Source organism: Macrosteles quadrilineatus, unplaced genomic scaffold (genome assembly GCF_028750875.1).
Source record: "Macrosteles quadrilineatus isolate MER2022 unplaced genomic scaffold, UCM_ALF_1.0 Scaffold_1__1_contigs__length_201487025, whole genome shotgun sequence".
Classification (NCBI taxonomy): Eukaryota; Metazoa; Arthropoda; class Insecta; order Hemiptera; family Cicadellidae; genus Macrosteles; species Macrosteles quadrilineatus.
Window position 1 is genome coordinate 167,211,217 of NW_026542594.1, and position 22,519 is coordinate 167,233,735.

At 34.5% G+C, this 22,519-nt stretch overlaps 1 protein-coding gene across 2 annotated transcripts; it reads right to left on the minus strand.

The window, feature by feature from the left end:
• Positions 1-1,947: 1,947 nt before the first annotated feature.
• Positions 1,948-15,860, minus strand: LOC128983143 (epsilon-sarcoglycan-like). Of its 2 annotated transcripts, XM_054402316.1 has the most exons (11): positions 15,671-15,860; positions 14,154-14,301; positions 12,875-13,020; positions 11,931-12,009; positions 11,274-11,475; positions 10,979-11,156; positions 9,435-9,643; positions 7,201-7,263; positions 4,918-5,025; positions 4,172-4,234; positions 1,948-2,464 (listed from the first exon to the last, which is right to left on the minus strand). In XM_054402316.1, the coding sequence occupies exons 2-11, from the start codon at positions 14,278-14,280 to the stop codon at positions 2,413-2,415; spliced, it is 1,227 nt and encodes a 408-aa protein (XP_054258291.1). In that variant the 5' UTR covers positions 14,281-14,301; positions 15,671-15,860; the 3' UTR covers positions 1,948-2,412. The 2 variants fall into 2 exon arrangements, with proteins under 2 accessions (XP_054258291.1, XP_054258292.1); XM_054402317.1 differs by lacking the exon at positions 7,201-7,263 and having other exon boundaries at positions 1,954-2,464.
• Positions 15,861-22,519: the final 6,659 nt, after the last annotated feature.

The window sequence follows — 22,519 nt, forward strand, 5'->3', positions numbered from 1 at the left end:
TTTAAAACTATTGATAATGCTGTATATTACTAGCTTAACACACTCAAAGCCAAAAACTTGTAATCACTTACGGAAGCATGTAAAATCGTAAAGAGATCTTATTGGTGAATAAAAATACTCATTGATATGTAATTGCATAGATAAGCTCAGGGCGGCTTCAGGAATAATTTTTTGAGTAGACATGACAAGGATCAAGAAGGAGTTAGATCAGGGTATGAGACGTTTGAGGGGCTTCCCTGCAAAAAGGGGGGAATTTAAAAATGTAGATGCAAAATAGTCAGTTTTAATGCTTTCCCTTTATTTACATATACAGTAATTAAATGTCTTTATTTATTTATAATTTTAAAATACCGTATCTAATACAATTTTTGGTAGTCCCGGGCCTACCTGGCCTACCCTCTGGAGCTGCACTGGATAAGCTACATTTTTCATTGATTAATTGACTAAATATTTAATTTATTCACTAGTATTACACATAGTTCACATTTCAACATTTAAACTATCACCATTGACTAAAGATATCAAAATTAAGCATCCCCTTGTCATGATAACACATGGTTGTTTTAAATTGTATTTAGATATTCAGGCTTGATCTATTTTAACGATTTAGTTACACCAGGGTGTGTGTTTTGAGGATAGTGTTTAGAGATGAAGCAAGTTTTAAGACTAGTTATACCTTGAATGTACCTAGTCTTACTAGTCATTATCCATTCAAATTTAGGGAGCAGTTTACAATTTCAGAAATATTCAATAGTAAAAAAAAAATTAAATGCTTCTTTATTGAGGAAAAATAAAATACAATATAGTTATTAATAGTTCTAATATAAACTGGTAAGGGTATAAAAAAACAAAAAAAAAAACAATAGTTTCACAAAAGTTTTTTTATTTTGAATATTGTCTTGATTGCGTACAAACGCAACGAACAAGTGCTGTTGTGTTATTGTGATAGTAAAACTGAAACAAATTAACAGACAGCACCATTCCAGGTTAAAACTAACAGTAAAAAAAAAAGTAGGGACAGTTTAAATTTGGAGGATGTTTTTTTGTTATCTTATAGTCAATGTCATTACACTACTTTTTGGTCTTAAATATAACTGGTATAATACAACCTATAATAACAAAAACTTAAACTTATCTCTCTGATTTTATAAATATTTCATAAAAAAACCCATTTGACTAAATATTGTCTATTTATAGTAGGCTATACATCAATCTGTAGGACTACTATTAATTAATGCAAATAATTATAAATTATAAATAAAACTATAAATAAATTATAAAATAATAAATTGAATAGTTCATTCAATAAAATGAGCATATTTTGAATGACTAGAAATGATGAAACTAGTATTACAGTTCACTTACCATCTTAAATAAATTAAAATTTACAAAAAAAGACTAGATTTAACTCTTTGTAGTTTAGATAAGTAAGTTGTAGTATAGTAATGAAGTTAAACATATAACTTGACCTTATATTAGTGCATTTATTATCATGGATTTTTTTCTAAAGACTTAAACTACATTTGATAGTGTCAGTGTTGTAAAATAATGATGGAGCTGTAGTTATTTTAATCAGTATTTAGATTTAATGATTATATGGAAAGAAATAATTTCCCTAGCCATAGGATCTTTTTTTACTTTTAAAATCATTGAAATGCTAAAGTTTTGTTATATTTTCACTGCCCACTGTTTTTTTCCTTTCATTATCATATGTATTTCAATGACTGATTACTATAAGAAAATAAACTAGCACAAAAGTATAAACTATTTTGTCATTAAACTATCAACCTATAAAGTCATATAAAGAGTTATACATGACATTGAATATCCTATTGCAAATAAACGTGTGTAAACAAGACTAATAACCTTACTTTTTACACTACTTTTTAACTACTATTATTACTTTAAATCTTTTAGGTTAAATAATTGCACCTTTTAAACATTAACTGCGTATTACTTATGGGGATATGTTAACTCTTGTCAAATAAATACTTTTAATTTGAATATAGAATCTCACAGCAATTTCTCCCATTCCAAGAAATGAAGTGGTCACAGCTCAATCATATTTACATTCTAGGAGCTAGATGTAACTACTGTAAAGTTAAATGTGCAAGACATTTTATCGGTCATGTAGCTATGGTGTGGAGTCTTACACTATGAATTGTACAGTCAAAGATTACCTTTTGTCTTTATTACTCTGGCTGGATAGCCGAGTCTTCATTGGATTAAGGAAACTGGACTTAGTGCTGTGGATTTAAATTATGAAAGGGAGATCTTCTTTTGTTTGGATTTAAAGAAATGTAAATTGCTGCAAGTACATTGTACTACACCTTAGACCAACTTTGGAAGTCAAAGCTGGAGATATCAAGCTACATTCTACTGTTTGCAGTAAGACAAATCTATCTGTAGTATCTAACAATACCATGTCTTGGCATCATCATCATCAAGGTACTCCTCTCTGTTTCTGGAACAAAGTAAATTAAATTAGGTTTATTATTTTACACTAAGTTAATTTTTTTAGACAACAGAAAAATTAATCACAGGCGGACATGTAAATTGGACTCTTTAACTCAACAAGTGATCCTGACCCACTTAGCACTATGAGCATCATTAATTTATTTGTATTTGCTCAGCACTATCTGATCTTGTCTTTTATCCAACTTAAACATATAAACCTGGATTCAAAGAGGGGGGGGGGGTAAGAAATAGTTTGCACAGTGGTGTAGTTGTAGATTTTCCAGCGTTGGAAGGATCCTTATCGTTTTCTGAAAACTGACTAACATCGGAGATGTATACGATTTAAACGCGATGTTCATGATAACAAAGCAATCACGGGAGACGCTAAAGCTTTTGCCGCACCACAAGAGAAGTTAATGATTTCCCCAACGATTAAGCAATTTTTTTCTAAATTTACAGGATACCTTCATGATTTTGCCGTGTTTGTGGGAGAAATGTTTGTGATTTAACTCCAAGAGACATTTTTGATTTTGCTCGTTCATAGGAGACGATCAAGATCTCGTTATGACCGCAGTAGATGATCATGATTGCACCTTAATCACGGTAGATTTTTGTAACCTGGCCACTATTGTAGCAGACGAGGATGATGACTCTCGGACTGCAGGACACGACAATGCCTTGTTCACGATTTCATCATGATTGTAAGAGATGTTTATGAATTTACCGGACCACAGAAATTATCTAGATCTTTCTGCGACCGCAGGAGACGTTAAAGATTTTGTGACTGAAGAATTTGTTCGCCAAAAATCGGATTATCTTTTATATGGACATCATTCTTAGGAAAAGCAAAGTGGAAACACAGTTCCCATGTTTTTCAGCCCCACTACACCACTGATTGTGCATTAAGTAAACAGTAAGATTATCACTATTAATACTAAATTTAATTGATTATATATTGTAATACAATAAAACCCTGCTAATCCGACCTCGGCTAGTCCGACTCCTTGTATAATTCAACTGTGCCATCAAACCTGGGAACATAAACTTTATCATCTCTACAGTGGTCCCAAAAAAATACTAGAGAAATCCTCCCTGCAACCATGGAAAATTCAATCATTATCGTCTTCGGCAATCGCAGCAAAATATTGTAAATCTCCCGAACTCGCGGGGACATTATTATTGTCTCCCGTGATCACAAAAACTTTATTGTTGTTATCTGCAATTACATCAAACTCCTGAATATATTCAGAGGTAACAGAAACATTTCTCACACAATGGCGGCATGATCCTGAACATGCTGCTCCTCGGATAGTCTGGACTTCCGGCCAAGGTCCCTTTCCTGTAGATGACGGATTAGTGGGGTTCTACAGTAGAATATTAGAAATTTAGAATCAACATAATAAAGGAAAAGTGTTATAAAAAACATTTGTGAGTATTTTTAAAATTAAAACTTCAAATTTTATGTATATGTACATACAATTTAAAATTTTGTATTGAAATTACAATAAGTGATTACTGTGTAATTGGTTACAAGTGTTTGCTAAATTTTACAGGATTACTCTGTAACTGTATAATGTTTCTCCTTTTTTTCTCCTAAATAATCCTATTGCTTTTCCGTTTTCTCTGTCAATGAGAAGTTAACAAGAAGTTTATTTCTCAAAAAACAATAGCACAAAATATGTTAAATGCAATAGTAATTGGATTAGATACTTACGAATGATGAATTCCGGTGTACGGAGGTGGATTAGGTCGCAGACCACCTCTTTCTGATGACGACCTAGAAAAATTAGATTTTTGTTATTGCAATAATAATAGGCCTACAAGTGGAATCCTTAAATTAAGATCTGCATCGAGCTCCAGTCATTATAGTTTACTTACATATAAGATCAAGTGTTCCTTACTTCAGCCATTACTAATCTAACCAGATCCCACCATTGGTTGAATTCCATCACCAGTAGGTGGATGTTAATAGGGTAAAGTGGTTAAACATATAAAATATGTGCATGGGGTGAAGTGAGATAGGAGGTGGCCTTAAACACCTGCACAGTGTTTTCTATGCTTAGACAAATCACTAGAAAGTTAGGGAAATTTTGTGTACAGATTGTGCTCACTTTAGTGTATATTTAACACACTTCTCGAGTTTTGTTGAATTGTGAATAGGATAACAGAGGTTTCTATATCGAGCCTTATATTTTCCTTTTGTCGATTCATTATCAAAACTAATTCTCTCTTTTGTGGACATCATTGATGTTAAACATACTGGGAAAAGATCAAATTACCTGATTTTCAAGTACTACCACAGAAAATATAATTACTTTTTGACATACTGATGATTTCATATGTACCGATTACAACTGTTGATTATAATAACTGATTGAGGAACTTTGGGTAACAGTTTTACTCAGAAAAATATAAATCTTTGGTCTGCTAAAACTCAGTTTTTATATTTGTGAGACATACCTCGGACTAGAGTCTCGCTGGTTGGACAAAGATCGGAGGGTATTGGAGGCTCGATGGACAGCTTCATACTGGACAAGAAGTGACTGGGGAGTGTCCTCGTTGCGCTTCCTACACATCATTAATGATTTATAGCTGAGCCATTAATAATGCGGTTACATTAGTAAAAGAAAATAACCATAAGCGACACAAAATAGGTTGAGGTGTTGAGGACAGGATAAACGAATAAGATAAAAAAAGTAATAGAGTGTATTCCTTAAGATCTACTAAAAAAGTGATTTTGAAAAAAATTGTTTAAACATTACCGTATTTTTTTAGTTTCTATTTTACTTAAACGTAAACATAAAAGATGGAAGAACCAATACGAGGTATTCTTCAAAATCAAGAGGAAGTTTCAGCATCACCACAAGTAATTACATAGTTTTCAAATCCAAAAACTCAATACAATCCAAAATAAAAGTTTGGAGTTTTTGTTAGGTACAGTAGAGTCCCAATTATCCAATCAAAATTAATTGGCTTTGGCATTATCGGATAAGTTTAAAGGCCGGATGACAAAAGAATTGTAACATATTTTAAGTGTGTTAAAAATTTAAAATGTGAATTTAATAATTAATAATTAGTAATTTTTTCTCTGTTGTAAAACCCATTCAATGTTTTGTTTTAAGTTTGTTTTAAAACATAAATTCACAAACTTTTTCTAGTTTGAAGTTATCATTATGAAGAGCAAACAATTGACAAACCTGGCCCCTTCCTTTCGAAAACAGCAAGATGTATATCACATTGAAATAGCAAATCATTTTGCAGTGTTCAATCATTCGCAGGGATTGTCAGGTACGGTAATATATACGGTCAAATAAATGAAGATTGGATGATTGGGGCTCAACAGTATGAGGAAAAATCAAAGTTTGTCAAACGGAACCAAACAAGGATCACCATGTAAAGAAATAATATTGAAACACATTCCCTGCTGTAACTTGATGGCAAACCTCGGCACGATGCTGACAGTTGCAGCAAGTCCATGTAATTGCTGTATTCAACAGAAAATTGAGGTGAAAAGAAATTATGGATATCCTGCAAAAGATGTTGCCTGGAATTCGTCTTTAAGCCACATTAAAGTTACCATCTCTAGCTAGTAGCTATAGCTACTTACCGGATCATTGGCTTTTAATCATGTTCTGTCAGGCAGTGGATGTACTTAACGATTGGCCAAAAGTGGCATTGTAGCTCAATTAAGGTGTTGCACTGACGAGTGTAGCATTAAGGTATTTCTACTTGCGCAGGTACAAATCTCTTACATGTGCAATTTATATTAGCTTACTAATGTGTGGTTTAGCTGGCGGGAGAGGCCCACCTTAAATAAACGTTGTCGAGCTTGGGTGGAAGTTGACAGCAGGGGTTAGTTTAATAGGGATTGCACACAAGTTCTGTTTTGCTTTTTTTACATTAGTATAGAAGGACACAGATTTTTTATTCAATAGGAACATATTATGTTGAAATAAATATGATGCAAGATATAAAATACATAAATTGACATAACCTATAAAAATAGTCCTGTGTCAATGTGTGTGGAGCACCTCAGCTCGGATTTCTCAGTACGATGTTGTGTTCGGTAGGTTCGGTACGTTACGGATTTAAATTTGCTAGTTGCAGAGGTCCACGGCAACTGCCTTTTTAAGCTACCTATACATGCTAGCGAAAAACAATAAACGGGGTTTTAAAGAACAAGGAACAACCTATGTGATCCTGGTTTCAGAATTTTAAAGTAACGATTCTATAAAAAGTTACAGCAGTTAAAAATTGTAATTTTTTGTCTACATTCAAAGGAAGATTTTCAGGCTTATGGTACAATAGTAAACATATTGCAACCACCATATTTTAGATAATTTAATCCTCATTAAAATGAAACCCTAACTTTGATTCTACGTGAAACGTAGCCTTCGGGAACACTGTTGCCCCAGATCCTTGCGTGGGACGCAATGGCAGGGGTAGAGCCCTTAAGCCCTTAAGCTGTGTGACGATTCTGACTAGAATATTTTGTCTACCAGTTGATGATGTCAGAGTCGTGGCACAAAAGTGTGTCCCAACATCTATGACATGATTGTTAAATCACTGTGATAAAACGGTTTTATGTTCATGCAATGTAAAAACTATCAACATCAAGGAGCAAATTTAAGATAAATTGTTGTATGTTTTGGTTGTGTCTATACGATTCCACACACCACACCACTCAAGTCACACTAGCGATAAGAGAGAATGTTTGCCAACTCTACAAACTCAGCAACATACCTTACAAGACCTTCAAACATTACAGATATGGAGTTTATGATGGCAGCTGATGCATTCTGTATCCTGGAATATTAATTTGGAAACTAACTATACAATCAACATTGGTTAGGTAGTAAGTAAAAAGCAGTAAATTAATAGTCTAGCTAAATGAAATTGCACTACTGCTTTACAAGTTAAATAATTTAATATAAACATTTAACTGAGATACATGCTTATGTTTATTCGACAGTGAGTGTCAAAGAAAGTTAAGGGAATTTAAAATATTTTTTTACAAATCTGATGATTGAAATTATAAATAACATTGACGAGTATTTAAAAATAGAATTAACAGTATGTAATTTTGAATTTGCAAAAACACTGTACAGTGTACAGTGATTTGGAGATTTAGGTCCAAAACTGAAAAGATTTATTCATCCAAGTTTTTAAAGTAGTCTAGATTGCCTTGCCTCTCCCTAGAGCTTGGGTGTTAAGAAAATTTATTTTACCTACGACCGTTTTTTAAAGTAGCCATTTCAGTTCAGTTCTTAGAATTGAAAAGTTTCACTTAACAGCTGTTTACTTTCATATCAGCATAGTTTCATTTCATATCAGCATAGTTTTTCTCATATCAACACAGGTAACGGACCAATGAGGTTCAAGTATCGAGAGAAAAGAATTAAAATTGTAATGCTTCGAACGTCAACTAATCAGCTGATCAGCTGATCAGTTGACCAATTTAATTGTTGATCTGACTTGTTCCTGTTGATACTCGCGTATTCTTAACCTAAGTTTGTGGAAGTTAAAGGAAAACTGATTTTAATAATGTCAGTTAGTGAAAGTGAAGTTGACGAGATGGAAATGAGAGAACAAACTGTTTATAATATTCTATAATATTCGATGCTGAGATCTAACTGTAAATTAACAGTTTCACTATAATCTTTCAGTTGTCAAAAACAAAATGCAAAATTTTCCTAATTGTACCTGATGCAGTATTTATGGTAAGAATGTTGCTAGCAGAACACATTCCCTGAAAAAGGTAACGTATTTTTTTAACTAAGTTTTACAAACACGTAATTACAGTAAATCAGCTGATTATACAATAAGTCACATCACTTTCCTTTCATTGGCACTGACAATAAACGAAAACATAACCTCTCTAAGAAGTAATGAGTAGTGATTTTTAGTAATTAAAAACCAGATAGTTAGTAATTAAAAAACTGTCGTAGGTAAAGTAGTGTACGCAACTCGCGTTAATAGTCTTTACGACACTCGTAGAAGTTTTTAAGGCACTCGCCAAGGCTCGTGCCTTAAATTTTCCACTCGTATCGTAAAGACTAACTTAACGCAATCGTTGCGTAAACTACTATTACATGTGCTACAGTCAAACGGTCTTGTTTAGTTGAAGTTACTACAGCTGTTTTGAACTTATCAGTACATACGGCTTTTGGTCAAAAAACTTCAACTCCTTGCAACCAACAAAAGGTAGTCAATCATGTTTTCAGGTAATCCATGTCATCTATTCTACAGTATATGGTCAAGTTATCTGTCTGTTTAATGTGCCTACATTTTTTCTATCTCTAATTTAGATGAGTTATCCTATCTCTTTTCACGAGCACAACCCTAACTTCAACAGAACATACAGCATTCTCCTGATGTTGATGATCAGTATAATTAGACCTGATGATTTACTCAAGGCTCTAGCAATTGCAACTACAAACCGTTGGAATGAAGCACATGCACGATTAAACTTTAACTTAATTACTTCAATGGTCCAGGCACTATTTCATTGTAAAAACTGGGTTTTGAGCTGCTTAGATGGTTAAAAGGTTTCTACCTAGTAACTAAACAAATGAACACAATTTGTAGCCTAAAAAATCTATGAAATCATACTGCAATTGTTATATTGTGCACAATTAGATAAAGCGATACAAAAGGCTTTTTACTTTTAACGTTTTTGGACAAACTAAATTGAAAGTGCTTGTACTGGGCACTATCAATTCATTTATAGATTAAAACAGGTCATTAAAGCTTTGTGTTAGGTTATATTGAGTTAAGTTAACAACTATAAACTCAAATTCTTTAAGTACACAAAGTGACTAACTAGCTTAGCACTTTCAGCTAAAATATACAATTGTCACCATAATTATTGACAATTACTTGCATAATAAATGCATGCAAGTAAATTATTATGCATGATTATTACTATGCATAGTAGGCTAAATGTGAATAATAATCAACTGTAATGAATTACTCACACAGTGTCTTGCTGGAAGCATAGGATGAATGTTAGCAGTGCGGCCAACACGATGAAGCAGAACAGTGGCAATATCAATGTGACTGCAAGCTCCGAGTGGTAGTTTCGGGTTGGCAACTCTTGCTGACTAACAGGTTGCCATTGTTGTGATGTGTCAGCTGTCTCGGGGTTTCTGTCTGGACTTTCTTGTGTGTTTGATGGTTTAAAACTCTACAACAGTGATAATTGGTTGAATAGTTTATTGTACAAAGAAGGCAAAAGATAGCAGAGAAATCATTCAGTGTCTGAGTACAGTAGACCCCCTCTTAACCGACCTCGTATTAACCGATAATCGGATTATCCGCCTTTGATCGTAAAATAATACAGTTTGTTTTAACCGACCTTGCTTTGAGAGCAGCTCGGTTTAACCGCCGCTTTCTAGGAATCTCGGCATTTCCGCTCCCACGCTGGGCGATGTGAACTGAACCATACGCTTATCTCCACAGGATATGACTAACAATAAGTTATTTTGTGTTGATCACAAAAAATATAGCATAGCCTATTGTCAGTTTGTCATCATCGCTCGTAGCTTGAGCACATCTGATCAGATATGTTATCTGTGCGGCAAATTTATAACATCATAAAGTGCGTTACGATTTTGAGAACTGATTATCTCATCGCTGGAGTAAACAAACAATGCAACTTGTAAGGAAGGCAGGGAAAGGGGGTTAACAACTCCAAGGTCAAGATAGTTTTTGTGCCTCAAACGGAGTGAGTGGTCATAAATAAACGTCCTGTCTTGTAAGAAAATTGTCGCTTGTATCTTTAATGACGACAAAAGGTTCTGTACTGTATTACGATGTATTTGGAAAGCATTAATTAATACACTACAGTAGTAAAGTTATTAAAATAGGGATTTTATTGACTCTTGCCTAGTATTATAATATATTCACTGAAAGTAGGCCTATTTGACTTAACCGTGTTTTGTGTTTATTTGTGACATTTCTATCAATATGAAAAAGGAGATAAGAGTAGTTTATTTTATAAATAATGCAAGTATGACTTCAAAATAATGATTATATAATTCTAAATGAATAGTACTTCATTATGTTATGATTTTAGGGATTGCCCGTTTTATCCAACCTTTTGAACTATCCGACCTAGGTCCGGTCCCATTAGGGTCGGTTAAGGGGGGGTCTACTGTAGTGTGTTTCAACAAACTAAAATAAGTATTTAAGAGTAATTTTAAATTATTCAACCAAGAATAAATATAAAAAAATTGAACTTATATTGTTTACTTTGTAAATTTTGTTTTAACTGGAAAAAGAGAATTTAAAGGATCTGCAGACTCTTGTTCTCCGACATTCACACTGTCTTGTTCCCACACTGTCACCCGGAATTTCGCTTTGGGGCTGAGCCTTATGGTTCATACTGAGGTGACATCACAAACCTTTTCAGAAACCAACAAAAAACTTAACCAAAAAAAAGACACCGACTTTTAAACTATTATTCTGTTAAAAGTTTGATTGTTGCAAAATATGTTCTATAGACAAATAATATCCTCACCAGGGAGAAAGCACACCAATCCAAAGAGAAGTTGTACTGCTTGAAGAAGCGTTCCACAGAGGTGTGTTTGAAGTCTGGACAGTTAGTTTGACCTTTGGACTGCAATGGACTGACCTCTTTCTGTAGATCTAGGAGTGTCTGTGAGAACGGGGCTCTGCTACCGATGTGCATCACAATACTGACAACACGACAGATATTAAAAATAGTGGCAGTAACAAGGTTTAGAACATTTTCATTACAAAAAAGCGTAATAACAGGACAATGGCGTGGATAATCACATATAATTTTTACTCACCCTTCACCATCAGTTGGGTTGAGAGGCAGTCTTGCGCCCAGATGGACCGCTGAGGCGAGGAAGGTTATGTACAAGTCGTCCTGACTGTCAGGCCACAGCGTGCGACGGAACACGTCCAACAACCGATTGTATCTTTCCGACTCCAACATGTCTTCTACGTTCAACTTGTCTACCTTCAGATGGACCTCGTAGAGAGCTGGCTCTACAACAGGATTATGTGTTTTGCTTCTTTAAAGTTTTAGATGTTTTTACAACCGAAAAGCTTACTAATAAGGTGAACTATTTGAATAACAACTTTTAAATTTCAAGTGAAAAAAGAACATAGAGCAGCTTCCTAATAATTAAAAAAATGAATTTTTCCAGTGAATCTGCTGTTGCTGGGCCTCTAAGAACTTGATTGTATAATTTTCTTCCGTATTTGGCGATAGTGATGAGAACACCTTTTTTAATCAGGGACTTGATTAACTAGTCCTGGAACTTAGAGAATATTAGTACAAATTCACGTGGAGGCATTGTTTTGTGGGAACAGCTATACTAGTGGCAAATAACTTTCATATAAAGTTAAAATAAACAAAATGACACTGTTCTCTAAAATATAAGACTATTCCCAGCTGTATCATTTTTATGATTTATAAATTAAATTACAATTAAATTTACCATCTTTCTCAAGAACATTCATCTTGATTACTCTTCGTTTAGCTTCATAGTTTTTCCTGTTCAGCCCCACCACCTCTATCTGTAAACAAATTTAAAGATATAACACTGGGTTCTTGTAATAGTAACCTAGTTTAACTATAAGTTAAGTATACCTTTATTAAAACAGCACCCATTAGATTCATTTTTGAGGGATGAGTCTAGAGTGAAAAGTACTTAGGTTCTACTCCGCTTGTTTTCACTAGCAAAAGATCCAAAAGTGAGTATCGTATGGTCGCCATTTCAATGAGAAGTATTAAAGTAGGCCTATAACAAATTAAATCATCGTGTGATGATTTAATTTGTTGCCGTGTGGCTTCATCTACAAATGAATAGGCTACAGTCTCCAAAAGAGAGATGGTTCTCAATATTTAAGAGACCTAACCTTGATATGTAGATACGTGGACATGCAGCTAAACCACCGACTCTTGGCAGTATCAATATATATTGATATTCGTGATTTACAGTGGTGTGATTAGGAGAAAACAAGGGGGCTAAGGGAAAGTGCTAATTTTGATTAAATATAATGTTAATTCATAATTTATAACCTCATGCCTCTGTAAGGTTCACCTTCCCCCTTGTATTGGGTTGATTGAGTTTGAATTTGGGTCTCCAGGACAAGGGTCCCATGCAGTAAGTACTCGATCTTTTATAGTCCCACAAAATTGATCATTTCCATGGTTATAAACTTCTTAGGGGGGAAGGTGGCACCAAGATATTTGTCGTTTTGAATGCGGTTTCTGTCAAACTTGTTTTATCAGGTCTTCTAATTTTGCTTAAAATAACTTGAATTCAAAAATTAAAAGAAAAACAATAACTTAGGTTGTAAAAATCTAAATTTGGGTAAAATTAACGGAAATATTTAAGAATTGTATAAGCACCAAGCAAACTAAACGGCCTAGCCTCACCTGAAGGTCTTTCTGCTGTGATGGTGGGGCTCCATACACAAATCCTTGGTTGTGTTTCTCACTGAAGGTGTAAAACATCCACGACGGGAGGTCAGGAGAGTCCAACAGCGATGGGCGATAAGAGAACTGGTTACCTACATGGGAGCCTGGAGCAAGAAACAATATGTTGAAAAACTTAAAAGTTTAAACTATGAAATACTTCATGTGCAATCACTAGAGAGAACAGATTTTCGTTAGCCTAAAATTAAGTCGTCAGAAATATTATTAGTTATTAAGTTTTTAGCGAGATGGTTTTAGCAAGGAAAAAGAGGAGGGCCGCACTACTTTGCAGTGATTAGGGGATTTCGCACTAACCTGACCTCTACCGTGACACATCCACGACCATGACCACAACAAGGAATGTTATAGCCTACCTGTTCAGTGTCAAGATAAGACATTGAAAGCCTGGCAATAGTAGTGCTTTTGTATTGTAGGTACGTTTAGAAAAAGAGAAAGTAATAATGGATGCATCCGATGCTGGCTGTCTGGTCTACAGAAGCCAGTTTGCTACATTTTAAGGGGGGGAGGGAGCTACACCAATATGAAGATAAATTGACAGAGGATTTTAAAATATAGTCATAAGAAAACTCTATGTGTCAAAATTTAACTGCGACATTCTGTCACAAAAAGTATTAAACAGCTTGGAAGAACACACTTTCTATTTGATCAGTCAGAGCTTGCGAGCTCTGCGGGTTGGAGTGAAGTCGGTAAACATTGCGCGACTTATAGTTTGGGCTTTAACATTCAATAGGTTTTAACCAAAAGACAAGGTCCGACCAGTCACATTTTTACTAGTGCACACTGTTTTACTTGCATCTTATCTATACCTGCCTAACTGCCTTAAACTGTTCATGGTTGGGCTGGTGCGACATTGCCCTAAATACTAGGCTGCTGTGTATATGGAACACATAGTACCAGAAGTCGATGGATGACATATGCAATTAGTAAGCAAATTTTGTAATTCTTTTGAACTATAAACGAGTCAGGAGGCCTAATTTAGAGAGATCAGGCTTGATTGGTAAGTTAAATGTAGGTATTTCCAATACAACCAAAAAAAGACTTGCCTACAAAGTCTGCTTACATACTTTTAGGCTGAAAAAAATGATTTTAAAAATAAGATGGTGTTCATTAGTTGGCTTACTTTAGTACAAAACTGGTTAGGATTTACAATAATAAGCTAACCAAAAGCAATGAGCTAACAAATTTGACTTCCAAAAACAACTAAATTAATTACTCTTACTTTTAGTATCAGTCCAATTGAAAAACCATGGTCCAATCGTCATGATGAAAACTTTGGTAGTGTGTATATCTTCGCCTTGAGCTGCTACTACAACTGCTAGAAGTAAACATGGTATAGCCAGCATCATTCCTTTTTAAATGATTTGCAGCTGAAACAAATACAAACAGTTAACTTATGTTAAATAAGGTTTACAAACAATTATTGTACCGGTACTGTAATATAATGGGTCATGGTTACCTGACCAACTGATGATACGATACATACATAACTATATCACAGGATGGATCATAGGCCTACCAACATCCATGCAAATTTGACTGACTGAGACAAACAAGTTGATCAAGTCTGGCGTGGCTGATACTGTTAGTTTAGTACAGAAAGGTACTGCGGTACTTTGGTATTATCCAGATGCCACCCTTATACAGCTCGCTGCGGCGGTTATGTTAGGTTGGTTTATCATAAATATGTTTGTAGGACTTTCTCGTTTCGTTATGAATCTAACGATACCAGATGAGTAATACTTTAACACGCCAAATCCCCTCCAAATAGGCCAAGGTCAGGTTGTTGACAGGAGCGTCCGCATCACCTGTCACTGCCTGTATATGGGGTATTTGGCGGGCGAAAGTATGACTCATCTGGTATCGTTTGAATCATAACGAAACGAGGAAAGTCCTACAAACATATAAGTATTATGATAACCCAACCTAACATTACCGCCACAGCGAGCTGTATACCTACTTGGCGGAGTAGGTATAGCGGCGGCGGCGCATTCAATTCAATCTTCGCCGACATCGCTGCCTTTCTGGGAGGCAGAACTCAAAGGCCACTATTCGTTATGATGTCAAATTTGGACAGTAAGTCAATTAAAGTATGTTCTTTCCAATCATGTAGGCCTAGTTATTTTTTGTCTTCGGTTGAAAAATTCCTCTAAAATAAGTGGTCTCCGTATGATAGGCTACCAAAGTAACAGTACGGCAGTTGTAGTTGTAGTTTCTCTCCAAGTAAAAGGTGGATGCATCCAGTGCTCGATTTGCGGGGGAACGTGGCCAAACGGAGTTCCGGTACCTCTCTTTCAGAAAGATCAAAATATTGGCATAAATAGGTACAAATCAAATTAAATATGTCACAGTTCCGGAATCTCAATTTACAAATGATCGAACACTGGATGCATCCATAACTAACCAGTACCATATATTTCACTTCAAATTTGGAATCCAAAGACTCACTGAATTGTAAGATGCTAGTTAAGACTGAAATTAGGCATTTTAATAACAACTTACTGAAGGGTTAGAATTTATTAACTTAACTCTTAGTTTACAATAATTTTATCCTTTAAAAGGTTGGTGTGCTACTTTATTTGCTAGGACATGCTGCAACATACCCTATAGTACAAAGTGTTAAACCCTATTTACTAATGTAAGTTAGACGTATTGTTAAGATGCAAGTTAGTTGGTGGCTAGAAGAATCAATGTTAGGGATACCTAACTAATATTTTTACTTGCAACTAGGCTACTTACCTAATGTTAGTCTTGAACCTTAGAAAAGGTATTAGGAAATAATAACTTATTAGACAATTAAAATTGCAATTAAACGTAAAAATACATTTTATTAACACGATTTGTTTTAAAAAGTGGCTATACAAATATGTCCCTGGACAGTTTTCAGTCAACTCTTTGCAAAATACTAGGCAGTTTGTCCTGGCCTGGGCCACACAACATAATCTACTCCACAATCTAAAAACAAAACAAACCCAATACAGAAGAAAACCAAACAGATCCTTGCAGACGACACATTGGACAAACCAAAGACCACCAATCACTTTTACAAACGGCCCAGCGTTAAAGTTACATTTTACATTACACCAATGATTATAGTTAATAAAAGATTAACAAATAAAAACATCATAATTAGGCAGGTATCCAAACAAGTCACACGTACTGTATACGAATTTCATAGTAAATAATTAAATAATGAATAGTGCTCTTTTTTATGCCTGTCTTTTTTTGGCTCCTTTAATTTCACTGAAATATGTCAACATGACACCAAAGCACATAGTAAACGTATTTTAGGATAAATCCCAAATCCTGCTATAGCTTTGTTGTGGACTAGAAGATGCAAGTTATTATTTTGTTAGCTCATCATAATCCGACCTTATTAATAAAAGCATTCTACCTAACTATGTAAAGTGTTGGGCTGATTTGTAATTACTTCAGAAACAATATCTTCCTTCAAGAGTCCTTGCACGACCGCCTTTAACCACGGCTGCGGCGTTCGAAGTGGCAACACCGCATGGGATGGCTGGATCGTTACACCACTGAACGCTCGCACCGCGGAGGTTTAGAGCAAGCACGCAAATTATCTATTAATTTAGATGTTTTATAACTGACAAAACACTGATGTGTAGGAAAAGAAGGAAATAATATTATACGAGGCTTTTGAGTCAATACAAGAAAACATTTATGATGTACCTTCCTCTGCACAGCTTCCAACTTATCGATCAGACGCAGAGGTGGTAGGGGGACAATACAGGGCTGGCATACTCCAGGAGCTGACGCGGGGACGCGCCAAGGTCCGCGGCCAACAAGGTCTACGACCACCAACCTGACCTACGATTGGTGGTGCGAAATGTCCGAGCTGAACCAGTTCCGTGACGGGTGAAGGGGATGTAGTCGTGTTTGCTGCCGGTAGACCTTGTTGCCAGTGGCCAACGCATCTGTTAGGCTGGTGCGGTCAGGACAAAGTCTCCTTTACATAACTAATATGCATTTGTTTATTGATACTATCATTATCATAGCATTTAAATGGGATAAGAGTAAGACTAATACAAAAGTAACCCGTGCTATATATTTGTATAGCATTTTTGCTACTAAGATAAATAAATCTGGTTTCTGCTTATTTTCTTAGAATAAAAAAATCCTTTTGTATTTTTTGAAGTTAATTACCCTTTTCGAAACCCTCCTATAGTAGGTGAATAATTTACTTTAAACTTTGCAATGTTAAATAAATATTTTAAAATCAGAACGATAATTAAACTTTTGGCCAGAAGATATCATAATAAGTTTTATTTTAAAAAAGGCAACTTAAATTTTTGGGGAATGTTATTATTGTATTAATTGTAATAATAGATGAGTGAACAAATCTTCTTACTACACTTATATTAACAATTGAGTTATTTGATTTTACAAGGAAATCATTGTAAAAATAAAGCTTGTTATACATAGCCGGCACTTATTGTATATGTATGGCTGAGTACCATACGAAACAACGCCTGCAAAAACTAGTATAACTTTTGCAAACCCCGCTGTATTGTGGGATGACAGGAACGCCTTTTCCATTCATTTAATCAATGGATTGTTAATCTTTGTTGCTTTTAATAATATTTTATTTATGCGCTGCTATGTTGTAGTTTTGTAAAATTTCTCAAAATGACATCATATTTTCAATTATTGTATTGTACTAGAGAACCCGTGAGGCTCAATGAGCCGCATATGAAACATAACGCCAAGAAAAACATTAAGCTTAAATTCAAATAGTTTTAGTTACATCTTAGAGTTGTTTGAAAACTTATTAGAAACTAATTTTAAATATCTCTATTTGCGTCGTCAAGGCTCACTTACATTACCGGTATTTATGCTCTCAGTTTTAACTGATGACTTCTAATGAATGCTAAACGATCTGCTTCAATTCGAGGTAACATGCTGCAACAAAGTGTTTCCAGAATCGAGAACTTAAGAAAACCTTATATGCCTTACTGATAACCTGTGTTAAGTAATTTAAGTCGAGTCATTTTATTTCTTTGATTTGAGACATACGCCAACCTACTCAAACAAATTTTCTCCGTAGAGAATCCTGAAAAATGAGGTGATATCAACCATTTCATGTGCTACATGTTTTAACACAGAATACAGTACCTAATACAAAAAAAAACACACTTATTTTAATAAGGAAATAAATTGAAAGAATAACAAACAAATAAATACAGCTAAGGTATTTTTAACATTAGGTAGGTATATGGAAAGTTCGCTTTAGAAATGAATTATGACCTTAAAGGGCAATTTACGAAATAATGGATAGTTTGGATAGTAATGGAAGTTTGACAGTTTAACAGTTTGCTACAAACACTTGGTTGAAATGAAACATTTTACTACAAGTGTACATGTTGCTCGAAATCGAGCAATTGCGAAGAAGTAAAGTACGGTAGTTGTTTAAAAACAAATAACTTATTTAAAACCTAATAAAAGTCATAATTTCCGATGAGTTTAAAAGACTCAACTCATAGATCACGTACCTAACAGTTCCATATAATCAACATTTCTTGTAAATATTTTATAATTTTTCAAAAGCTGATCTAGTTTTTTAGTGTATTCTACAAATATTTCCCACTTATAGCCGCATTAGGTTGTCCATGTTGATCTTCGTCAATGATAATGTAGTCTGCATGGTACTACCCATTGTTGCCAGTACGTTTACAAATTTCTGTAATTTTTTTACAACGATAACATTTTGTTTACATTACTTAAGAACTGCCTGATTTTCTGCATAACCTCTCTATCACAATTGTATTTGCTTCAATTGGGAATAATTTGGCTAGTTACTGTTATAACGTATGTTATGTAATTGAGTACACGTATATTCAATTATATACGTGTATACTCAATGGATAAATTTACCTGAAAAAATGCAGGATTGAAAGGCCTAATATTGTTTAGATGGTTTTTTGTTTCCCTTAAATGTGAATAATGCAAATCCTTCAATGAAAGTTTTATTAAAGTTTTTTGGATGTAGTCATATTATTTTAAATCTCTTGACTTTTAATAAAACATATATTTAATGTCCTTGCCGTAACAGTTTAATTCAGCCTTAGATTGTTTTCCTTTGCCAATATAATCATAAAGTTAAGTCCGTGTTTCCTACAAAATAGTAACACTTCGACTAACATCCTTGTTCATTTTTTGTGGGAATATTCACACTGTAGGTGTTCTTCATTATATAGGAGGTAAAATATATCAAATTGCCAAGGCTTTTTCGATTATTTAAATTGTAAATTAAATAGTCCAGTCAAGGAATGAGGTGTAGAGTGCGTGAGCAGGTAACTAAGCGATTCCTTCAGAAACTTGTTCAGGGGGCTTAGGGTGTTAACATACCAAAAGTCCTGACTCCTAGGTGGTGAGCCAGGGGGTGGAGGGGGGAAAAAGGGGGGGAAAAAGGTACGCATTTTGGGTTTTTTGATTATATCTCGAAAACTATCAACTTTTTGTATACTATAGTAAATTATAAAATTGAAGAAGATTAAATCTTCTACAAGAAAAGTATATAATGTGTTTATTTTGGTTCAACAGATTACGAGTTATAACTTATTTAATTGATATCTTATTAAAATACTCCTTCCATAAGAAATGCATGTAAATTAGTATGCGAAATGGGGCGAATCCTATCCGCCCAAAGGAAATATAAATGATATTCTGGAAATCTTGACAAAATTTCCAGTAATTTGACACATTAATCATTAAAATTGATCCAAAATTAAGGCGAGGGCAAGGTAACAAAATGTCAAGTTTTGGTGTTTTTTTATTGGAAATATAAAAAAAAACCTTAAATCATCCCATTTTTAAACGCTCGCCCTCGCTTTAATTTTTGACAAAATTTCATTATTAAAGTGTCAAATTACTGGAAATTTTGTCAAGATTTCCAGAATATCAATTATATTTCCTTTGGGCGGATAGGATTCGCCCCATTTCGCATACTAATTTACATGCATTTCTTATGGAAGGAGTATTTTAATAAGATATCAATTAAATAAGTTATAACTCGTAATCTGTTGAACCAAAATAAACACATTATATATTTTTCTTGTAGAAAATTTAATCTTCTTCAATTTTATAATTTACTATAGTATACAAAAAGTTGATAGTTTTCGAGATATAATAAAAAAACCCAAAATGCGTACCTTTTCCCCCCCCTTTTTCCCCCCTCCACCCCCTGGCTCACCACCTAGGAGTCAGGACTTTTGGTATGTTAACACCCTAAGCCCCCTGAACAAGTTTCTGAAGGAATCGCTTAGTTACCTGCTCATGCACTCTACACCTACTTTTGGATCATTCATTGACTGGACTAAAAGTAGTACATTTATTTCATTTCTATTCAGCCAAAATCAGTAAATGAACCCAATGCGTTTCGTTGAATTGAAAGATAAATAACAGCAATTAAATTATACAGCTGATCAAAATGTAAACAATTATGTTCTTCATAAGGAAAACATGGGAACCTTTAAAGCCACTGGGGCAGAGCTTAAGGGACTTTTTCATAAATGTAAGGCAAGTTTGCAGATCTACTCGACACGCTCTTTCCAATGAGACGTCAATGGATAAAATCGGTTAAGAAATGGCGGAGGAGTTCAACCGACAAAGTGTAATGTAGCGTATTAATTATAAAGATTTGAATTTGGGTTGGCGCAAATATTACAATAGAAAAAAGAGAGAGAGCCTGGATGAATTGATATACTAAAAAGAAAACAGCAACAGGGACACTATAACAGTATATCTATCTATCTATACTTATTTAATACGCAAGCAGGTTTTTTGTGACAATTACTCCTCCGAAACTACTGAACCGAATGACATGTTTTTGGTGTCATTGGAAAGAGCGTAACGTGAAGTTGTGCAGGAAACTTTCTTTTTAGGGAAATAATTAGAGAGTGAGGCCCTGGAGCCCTTTAAAGTTTCGTATTTCTCAATAAGATTAACATGGGATTAACAAATATTGTTATAAAACTCCAGCTGATGTCAGAAATTAAAAGTGAGAAGAAGAGCATATGTCAATATTGTAAACAGTCAATAAGTCTGCTAATTTAACAGTTTGCTACAAACATTTACTTACTTGGTTGAAATGAAATATTTAATACTGTATTTGAATTTAGGTTGGCGTAATTATTACAATATAAAAAGCAAAAGAGCCTGGATAAATTGATATACTAAGAAGAAAACTGAATTAACACTGACTGTGCTGCATTTCTTAGTAATCATTGAAAGAGCCGATTTGCAAACTATGGAAACATAGGAAAGTCATAGAAAACCACCAACGAGAGGAAATAGAAAAAATGTTTTTTTTTTATATTTAAAATCGTTATTATGGACAACCTAATGCGGCTATGAGTTAGGCTATTTGTAGAAAACACTAAAAAACAAGACCAGATTTTGAAATATGATAAGATATTTACAAGAAATGTTGATTATATCGATCTGTTATGTACATCTTGAGTATTTCCATAATCTTTGAGTTGAATCTTAGTCATCAGAAATTATGAGTGTTGTTCATTTTAAAATAACGCCTGTAATACTTAGCAATTGCTCGAATTCGAGCAACAGGTACACTAGTTACTTATTTAATACGCAAGCAGGTTTTTTGTGACAATTACTCCTCCGAAACTACTGAACCGATTGGCATGTTTTTGGTATCATTGGAAAGAGCGTAACGTGAAGTTGTGCAGGAAACCTTCTGCTTAGGGAAATAATTAGAGAGTGAGGCCCAGAGGTCCTATAAAGTTTCGTATTTCTCCATAAGATTAACATGGGAAACAAACACTGTTATGAAATTCCAACCACTGTTGGCAGAAACTAAAAGTGAGAAGAAGAACATATGTTAATTATTGTAAACAGTCAATACGTTTGCTACGAAACTATTGATTTCCTATAGGAAAATTTGCTAAAAAAACCAAGTGTTGCACGTGGTAGGGACTTAAACGCGAAATCTGTCCATAAAGCACATTTGTCTGATATAAGGTTTTTGCGTAACAATTAAGCTCTTAATTAGGACATTGAACTATGATAATTATTATAATTCATTTTTATTTTAACAATATCTATCCACCGCCGTAATTGCGTCGATGATATTATTTAGCTACAACTGCAGCGACCCTTGTCGCGGCTGTAGCTACCAGCTACCTGCCGCCGAGAGAAAGCTCGCACCCCAACACATCAGTCTTTGTTTGGGTTTCAAGAAACGCAAACTCTTTGTTCTCTTGCTCGCAAAACTGGACGCTCTGGTCATCGAACCGCCGCGCCGCTCCGCTTCTGCGGTGTTATGCAGCCCACGAGGCTTTGCACCCCCTGTGGCCACCCCGTGTTTTGTAGTAGGTGTTTGGTGTTTGAGGGCATTTGTCTCTCAACAGTTATTCTCTATTAATGGAGATGGTACTCAAGTAAGAGTACCGATAACGTGCCCGGCATGTCATTCCATTGTGGACCGAATAATTAGGGGTTGTTATTTAAATTAAATGAATTGTTGTTTTTACATATTTTATTTTACCCAATCTGGCTGCTTCCATAATTTATGTTACTTCAATTATACATACACTCACTCACATTTAC

Excerpts from the sequence above, each read along its gene's own strand:
- LOC128983143 (XM_054402316.1), bottom strand. The coding sequence starts at position 14,280 with ATGATGCTGGCTATACCATGTTTACTTCTAGCAGTTGTAGTAGCAGCT. Across the intron at positions 11,476-11,930 it reads GAATGTTCTTGAGAAAGATG|AGCCAGCTCTCTACGAGGTC; the intron begins GTAAATTTAATT and ends ATCCTGTTGTAG. Across the intron at positions 11,157-11,273 it reads AACCCAACTGATGGTGAAGG|TATTGTGATGCACATCGGTA; the intron begins GTGAGTAAAAAT and ends TCGTGTTGTCAG.